At 51.6% G+C, this 8392-nt stretch overlaps 1 protein-coding gene across 1 annotated transcript; it reads left to right on the forward strand.

Moving 5' to 3' along the window:
* The first annotated feature begins 290 nt into the window (after positions 1-290).
* LOC125540118 (ABC transporter B family member 19-like) lies at positions 291-6818 on the forward strand. Its single transcript, XM_048703708.1, has 9 exons — positions 291-906; positions 1047-1101; positions 1478-1854; positions 2960-3219; positions 3318-3634; positions 3731-3954; positions 4036-4861; positions 4957-5198; positions 5382-6818. Exons 1-9 carry the CDS (start codon positions 616-618, stop codon positions 6588-6590), a joined length of 3801 nt encoding a protein of 1266 aa, XP_048559665.1. The 5' UTR covers positions 291-615; the 3' UTR covers positions 6591-6818.
* Positions 6819-8392: the final 1574 nt, after the last annotated feature.

The following is an 8392-nucleotide window of genomic DNA, read 5'->3' on the forward strand; positions in this document are numbered from 1 at the left end:
TCAAACATTGGACATGATCGAACCAATTATGAAAAGTATCATGGACGAAAGATCACTGCTAAAACTATGTATGCATCGTTGCAACACGGGCAATTAGATCGTGTAACTCCCTTCGTGATCATGATGGGGTAGATCGAAACTGATGTGAACTGTGCCGTGTAGATTGTGTGGAAGATTGAGGGGCTACTAGTAATTTTCGATCGCATGCATGATTGGCTGGGAAAAGGAAAACAGAGCGAGTGAGGTTAAAAGCTCACTGCGAGTGAGGCCACCACTCCACCCCACTCCACTCCACCAGTTGGTCTGATCTTCTGACCCCGCCGCGCCTCGGCGCTCTCCTCTTTATCTCTCGCCCCGAGGCCCTGCCTGCTTCTGACCACCGCGGCGCGGAGCACAAAGGCACCACCCTCCTCCCCCCTCCCTTCCCAGCCCGCAGACCTCTCCTGCACGTCACGAAACCCGAGGCGAGAGCCGGAGCCCCAATCCAAGAAAGCAAGGCCAAGCAGTGCCGCCTGCCTCGCCGTCCAATGCACCTGCGCGCGGTGGCGTCAATGGCGGCCTGAGCGCGTGTGCGAGCGAGCGAGCGGGCGAGGGTTGGACGGGCTGCGCACTGCGATGGCGGACCCGGCGGCGGACGGTAAGGCGGAGAAGATGGCGAACGGGTCGGCGGGGTGCGATGCGGCGGCGGCGGGGCAGGGCAAGAAGCGGGCGGACCAGGCGGTGGCGTTCCACGAGCTCTTCTCCTTCGCCGACCGGTGGGACCTGGCGCTCATGGCGCTCGGCACCCTCGGCGCGCTGGCGCACGGCGCCGCCATGCCCTTCTTCTTCCTGCTCTTCGGGGACCTCATCAACGGCTTCGGCAAGAACCAGACCGACCTCCGCGCCATGACCGACGAGGTCGCCAAGGTCCGTACTACTAGTACTACAGCGCCCGCTCCACTCCTACTGTTCGATCTTCTGTCCGATTTGTTTTCGGATCATTCCTCTCGCAAAGGTCACCAGTGTTCGTTCACCACTGATTGGTTTTCCTCGCTCCTCCATTGCAGTACGCGCTCTACTTCGTCTACCTCGGACTGGTGGTCTGCGTCGCCTCCTACGCAGGTGAGCTCCTCGTCTCCGTCCGGCGCACCCTCCACATCTCCGCAAAATACCCAGCACGCCCCTCTCCTCTCGCTTCCTCCGGCGCACTACGGCTGGGTACACGAATAGCAAGAACTACAGGGTCCTATGCGCAAAACTAGATCTGGTCATGGCCTGTGGGGCATCTCTCGGAGACCACCCCACTCACTAACACAAGTCCCGTCCCGTCGCCATCCCACCACAAACAGGAACAAATTAACAATAATTATGTTTGTCGCCTTCTCCGGCGTGTTCGACCTCGCCGGAGTTCTCGCCGGCGCCGGTGGAAGTCGTTGCAGTACCATCTTGGAATTAATGTGACTGAAGCTGTAACACTCTTTGTTTGGGTTCTTGGCAGAGATCGCGTGCTGGATGTACACCGGGGAGCGGCAGGTGATCGCGCTCCGGAAGGCGTACCTGGACGCCGTGCTCCGGCAGGACGTGGGGTTCTTCGACACGGACGCGCGCACGGGGGACATCGTCTTCGGCGTCTCCACCGACACGCTGCTCGTGCAGGACGCCATCGGCGAGAAGGTGGGCAACTTCATGCACTACCTGGCCACCTTCTTCGCGGGGCTCGTCGTTGGCTTCGTCTCCGCGTGGCGGCTCGCGCTGCTCAGCGTCGCCGTCATCCCGGCCATCGCCTTCGCCGGCGGCCTCTACGCCTACACGCTCACCGGGCTCACCTCCAAGAGCCGCGAGTCCTACGCCAATGCCGGCGTCGTCGCAGAGCAGGTAACAATAATTGATTCTTACTCCTAGTCATAGGATATTTGTCGCGGATCCGCTTCAGATTTGTGTCGGATTAATCTATGCATCATGGGTAGTGCGTCCATGGACTTCCCTGCCTGAATTCAGGGTGGTGGGTAGGTGGGGTGGTAATTTTCTGGTGGTGCCTGCTGATCAGGAACCAAACATGAGAAAATCTTTGTATTCTTATGCAGCATGACAACTGAGAACTGACCAACATCGCTTTAATGCTTTTGAACCTTTGTTCCTCGGGAATCCTATGAGCAATTCCATAACTAGGGTGGGGGCAGCGCATTGCGCCGGAATTGTCGTTTGTTTGTGCTTCAAGGAGACTTACACGACATGCTATCCTTCTAGCCATAGTGTCCCACTGAGCCTACGTTTAGATTTGGTTTTCAGAGTGCCTACAAATATCGTCTCTCATTTTATTTTCTTAATCAACTAGGTCCAGCAAATTTTACTCTATCTTCAGCAGAAAAAAAGCATATTAAATGTCGCTGATTAATAAAGTTTTTCGTGGATATCTTGGTTATTTTAAGGGGAACATAGAGAATAACTGAAGAAGACAACATGTGGTATTCAAAAAGGAAAACTAAGGATGATGTGTGATGACAGTGGAATATAGGAGGTTGGGTACGACTATTTTTGGGCATAGGATGTAGACAGTCAACCGTGGATAGCAGGGAGTTGGTGTATATGCTTTTCTGGTATTCCAAAAGAAAATCCACCCATATGCTACCGGAATTGTTTATTTATGGGTCATGTGCACATAAAGCGCTAAAATGCTTTGAAACACGTGCAATTTTCTTTTCGTCGGAGTTTAAAGGTGCTTTAGCCAGTTGTTTTCTGAAAGAAGTGCTTAAACTAGTTATCCTTATGCTCTGTTACTGCCTACAATTACTTGACCTAGTTATATACTTATGCTCTACTATTGCCTAGAATTACATGAGTTTATATTGATTTACTACACTTTATAGAACTAACTGTAAACAATGTTCTATATTGTCACTGTGATGTAACTCCTGGAATCAAGTTGCTTGGAACCTCACACCTAGTGCTGACTATGAATTGGTTTGTCATTCTCTCACAGGCAATTGCGCAAGTTAGAACAGTCTACTCATTTGTTGGAGAGAGCAAAGCTCTCAATTCGTACTCTGAAGCAATCCAGAATACACTGAAGCTTGGTTACAAAGCCGGGATGGCAAAAGGTCTTGGTATTGGGTGCACTTACGGGATAGCGTGCATGTCATGGGCGCTAGTATTCTGGTATGCTGGTGTCTTCATCAGGAATGGGCAGAGCGACGGTGGCAAGGCCTTTACTGCAATCTTTTCTGCAATCGTTGGTGGCATGTAAGTAAAAATTCTTCGTTCTGTTTCATCTATTTTCCCTTGTTTGTTGTTGCTGCTCTGACGTCTCTGGTGTCGTTGCTTGAACTTTGGTTCTGCAGGAGTCTTGGCCAGGCATTCTCCAACCTTGGAGCGTTCAGCAAAGGGAAGATTGCCGGATACAAACTGTTGGAGGTCATTCGCCAGAAACCCTCCATAGTTCATGATCATAAGGATGGCAAGTTGTTGGCGGAGGTCCACGGAAATATTGAGTTCAAGGATGTTACTTTCAGTTATCCATCAAGGCCTGATGCCATGATCTTTCGGGATTTCTCTCTGTTCTTTCCTGCTGGGAAAACTGTTGCAGTTGTTGGAGGCAGTGGGTCTGGAAAGAGCACTGTCGTGGCTTTGATAGAAAGGTTCTATGATCCTAATGAAGGTAATACCTGACTAATCACTGAGGCCTCATGTGTTATTATTTCTATATATATATCTTCAGTTGGATCTTATCCCCTTAAATTCCCTTGAATTGCAGGCCAGGTTTTGCTGGACAATGTTGATATCAAGACACTTCAATTGAGGTGGCTGAGGGATCAAATTGGACTAGTAAACCAAGAACCTGCCCTTTTTGCAACTACTATCATTGAGAATATACTTTATGGAAAACCTGATGCCACAATGGCAGAAGTTGAGGCTGCAGCAACTGCATCCAATGCTCATAGTTTCATCTCTCTCCTGCCCAATGGATACAACACAATGGTTAGTCTACTTTTATATGTTTCATAACATCAAGTCTGGTTGAATCAATCGATTATTTATTTGTTTGTATTTCTTTCATAGGTTGGGGAGCGAGGAATTCAGCTATCTGGTGGTCAGAAACAGCGTATTGCGATTGCTCGTGCTATGCTGAAGGACCCCAAGATACTGCTCCTTGATGAAGCTACCAGTGCTTTAGACGCAGACTCAGAGAACATTGTGCAAGAAGCTCTAGACCGCCTGATGGTTGGGAGGACTACCGTAATTGTTGCGCACCGTCTGTGCACCATCAGAAATGTAAACATGATCGCGGTGTTACAACAAGGCCAAGTTATTGAGACTGGGACACATGATGAACTTTTAGCAAAGGGAACCTCCGGAGCATATGCCTCCCTGATCCGTTTTCAGGAAACGGCACGTAACAGAGATCTTGGTGCTGCCTCTACCCGTAGGTCGCGCTCGATGCACTTGACTAGCTCTCTGTCCACCAAATCTCTGAGCCTCAGGTCGGGAAGTTTACGGAACCTGAGCTATCAGTACAGCACTGGAGCAGATGGGCGCATCGAGATGATCTCAAGCGCAGATAATAGCCTCAAATACCCAGCACCACGTGGTTACTTTTTCAAGCTCCTAAAACTGAATGGTCCTGAATGGCCGTATGCGGTGTTGGGTGCTATTGGTTCTGTTCTATCTGGATTCATTGGTCCAACATTCGCCATTGTTATGGGTGAAATGCTTGATGTGTTCTACTACCAGGACCCCGTTGAAATGGAGAAGAAGACAAAACTTTATGTGTTCATCTATATTGGCACAGGCATATACGCCGTAGTTGCTTATCTTGTGCAGCATTACTTCTTCAGCATAATGGGAGAAAATCTTACAACCAGAGTTAGGAGGATGATGCTGTCTGGTATGCATTTCTTGCTGCACCATAAAAAGATCATAATCATTGTACTTTTGTGGTCCCATACTAAACTTACAGTAAATCTTTGACATTTGCTGCAGCGATACTTAGGAACGAAGTTGGTTGGTTTGATGAAGAAGAAAACAACTCTAGTCTCGTGGCTGCTCGTGTAGCAGTTGATGCGGCTGATGTGAAGTCGGCGATAGCTGAGAGGATATCAGTTATACTGCAGAACATAACATCCCTGATGACATCTTTCATCGTCGGTTTTATCATTGAGTGGAGAGTGGCGATCCTTATTCTGGCCACTTTCCCTCTTCTTGTGCTTGCCAACTTTGCTCAGGTAATTTCCTCGAAGTCAACCAGTTTTTTCAGTACTGAACAGTATCTCACTCTAGGATAATGCAAATGATAAAAGAGACCAGTTTAGTGCACTTCTCTGAATCAAAATCTATATCAGAACCAAATATACCAAATGCAACTGGATATGGTCTAAACTTTGTGTTGTTTCTTTTGATGCTTGCAGCAACTTTCGATGAAGGGCTTTGCTGGTGACACAGCAAAAGCACACGCCAAGAGCAGCATGGTTGCCGGTGAAGGCGTGAGCAACATCCGCACCGTGGCGGCCTTCAACGCTCAGAACAAGGTCATGTCTCTCTTCAGCCATGAGCTGCGCATACCAGAGGAGCAGATCCTGCGCCGCAGCCAGACCGCGGGCCTTCTGTACGGCCTCTCGCAGCTCTGCCTCTACTGCTCGGAAGCGCTCATTCTCTGGTACGGTTCTCATCTGGTGCGGTCACATGGGTCGACCTTCTCCAAGGTCATCAAGGTCTTCGTCGTCCTTGTCGTGACCGCCAACTCCGTCGCCGAGACGGTCAGCCTTGCACCAGAGATCGTCCGTGGTGGCGAATCTATCCGATCCATCTTCGGCATCCTCAACAGGGCGACGAGGATCGAGCCCGATGACCCGGAGGCAGAGCGGGTCACCACTGTTCGCGGCGACATTGAGCTGCGGCATGTCGACTTCTCGTATCCGTCTCGCCCTGACATTGAGATATTCAAGGATTTCAACCTGAAGATCCAGGCCGGGCGCAGCCAGGCTCTGGTGGGAGCTAGTGGTTCTGGTAAGAGCACCGTCATTGCGCTCATCGAGCGGTTCTACGACCCGACAGGGGGCAAGGTGATGATCGACGGCAAGGACATCCGGAGGCTGAACCTCAAGTCCCTGCGGCGCAAGATCGCGCTGGTGCAGCAGGAGCCGGCGCTCTTCGCCTCCAGCATCCTGGAGAACATCGCGTACGGCAAGGAAGGCGCGACGGAGGAGGAGGTGGTCGAGGCGGCCAAGACGGCCAACGTGCACGCGTTCGTGAGCCAGCTCCCCGACGGGTACCGGACGGCGGTGGGCGAGAGGGGCGTGCAGCTGTCGGGCGGGCAGAAGCAGCGCATCGCCATCGCCAGGGCGGTGCTCAAGGACCCGGCCATCCTGCTGCTGGACGAGGCGACGAGCGCGCTGGACGCCGAGTCGGAGAGCGTGCTGCAGGAGGCGTTGGAGCGGCTGATGAAGGGGCGGACGACGGTGCTGGTGGCGCACCGGCTGTCGACGATCCGCGGCGTGGACCGCATCGCCGTGGTGCAGGACGGGCGCATCATCGAGCATGGCGGGCACTCGGAGCTCGTGGCGCGGCCCGAGGGGGCCTACTCGCGGCTGCTGCAGCTGCAGAACCACCGCAACTGATGGAAGAGCATGATTGATACCATTTGACAGCTTCGTCTTGGTGGGTGGGCGGATGGATGGAGGCTTGATTTTTGTGGGTGGTGGTGGTCTGGTCTAGTGGGTGTAGATACTAGGGCGACCGTGTGTTACTGGTCTCTTTTCTTTGTGCTTGAACTGCAAACCTTGTGATCTGGTCTTGATCTGTATCTTCTCCGTGATGAAATGCATGATGCAACTCTCGTTTTTCTCGCTGTTTTCTCCCGTGTGATGTGTGATGCAACCTTGTGTTGTGTCTCGAATTGATCCGTTCAGCGGTCATTCCCTCCTAACCAGAGCTGGTCGTGGAACGCCCGACGCTCGCCACACCCATCTCCCTTTCCCCCTCTCCGCCACCAGAGGGCGGGCGCCACTGGGCAAAGTCCGTGTGGCGTCGGTGTTGGCGGACCCTCTCCGCCGTCAGGAACGCCCGTCGCTCGCCACACCCATCTCCCTCTCCCCCTCTCCGCCGCCAGAGGGCGGGCGTCACTGGGCAAAGTCCGTGTGGCGTCGGTGTTGGCGGACCCTCTCTACCGCCAGAGGGCGCGCGCCACTGGGCAAAGTCCGTGTGGCGTCGGTGTTGGCGGACCGGTTTGACTCGACGGGGGCGTGGCGACGCGCGAGATCGAGGCTCGTCGGGCGGAGCAGCGAGGTGTCAAGCCCTGAACTCAGAAATGGGGAATTTAGCTCACAATCACTTCAATTTAGAGAAGAACAGAGGGCTTGAAACTAGGGTTTCTTCACTAGAAAGGGGAAAGTAGTTTAGCTCGCCACATGCGGCTAGGGTTTACAACCCAATACAATTCAACATGGTCCAGAATAAGGTAGGAGGCTGGCTTTATAGCCATTACAACTAGTGGAAAGAATAAGAAAGTAAAACAGAGCACATGGCTTGTCGGAAAGGCCACAACGACACTTGGGTCCTCCGTAGCCGTCGGATTGTCAATGAACGGATGGTGCTTGTCTATGCTGACGAACCGGTATCCTTCAAGGTAAGCTGTTGGATGGACGATCGATGGACTAAAATAGCACTGGCACGCAGGAACATGGGAGGAGCTAGGACTGGGCCTAACAATACCCCCCGATTGAGCCTGAGCTTGCCCTCAAGCTCGAAAAGAAGGAAAAATCTTCTGGATGCAGGCCGAGTCCTCCCAAGTAGCTTCTTAGATAGGCATATTCACCCATTTAACCAACCACCTGACCACACGAATGCTGATGTTGCCTTGTGGTCGAGGAATTAGTTTCCTTTCCAATATTGCTTCAGGTTCCACCTTTATAATACCATCAGGACCAACAAGGAGGAGGTGAGAAGAAGGAACTACTGCTGGCCCAATGCGCTTCTTCAGTTGACTGACATGGAAGGTGCAATGCAGCTGGCAACCTTCCGGCAATAATAGCTTGTAAGCATGATTTCCAATTCACTCCATTACTCTAAATGGGCCATAGAATTCAGAATGTAACTTCAGATGCCTGTGCAGACTTAGTGAAGTGTGTCTACAAGGCTGTAACTTTAAATAAACCATGTCTCCCACAAAGAATTCCCTTTCCTTTCTCTTCTTATCAGCATAATACTTCATTCTAGCTTGTGCTTTGATGAGATTTCGTTTGATCACTTCCGTTTTCACTTCTCTGGTCTGTAGCAAGTTATCACTATCCTCACAAATAGTATCTGGAAGTGCCGATTCTGCCACCACAGGAGGAAGGAAATCATAAAGAGCTTGAAATGGGGTCATTTGCAGGGAGGTGTGGAAAGAAGTGTTGTACCACCACTCAGCTAGAGCTAGTCA

This window comes from Triticum urartu, chromosome 2 (genome assembly GCF_003073215.2).
Source record: "Triticum urartu cultivar G1812 chromosome 2, Tu2.1, whole genome shotgun sequence".
Lineage (NCBI taxonomy): Eukaryota > Viridiplantae > Streptophyta > Magnoliopsida > Poales > Poaceae > Triticum > Triticum urartu.

What these genes read in the sequence shown, in the direction of transcription:
- LOC125540118 (XM_048703708.1), top strand. Translation starts at nt 616, where the DNA reads ATGGCGGACCCGGCGGCGGACGGTAAGGCGGAGAAGATGGCGAACGGG. An exon ending in CCGGCGTCGTCGCAGAGCAG is followed by an intron (nt 1,855 to 2,959) that starts GTAACAATAATT and finishes ATTCTCTCACAG; the next exon opens with GCAATTGCGCAAGTTAGAAC. An exon ending in TCTGCAATCGTTGGTGGCAT is followed by an intron (nt 3,220 to 3,317) that starts GTAAGTAAAAAT and finishes TTGGTTCTGCAG; the next exon opens with GAGTCTTGGCCAGGCATTCT.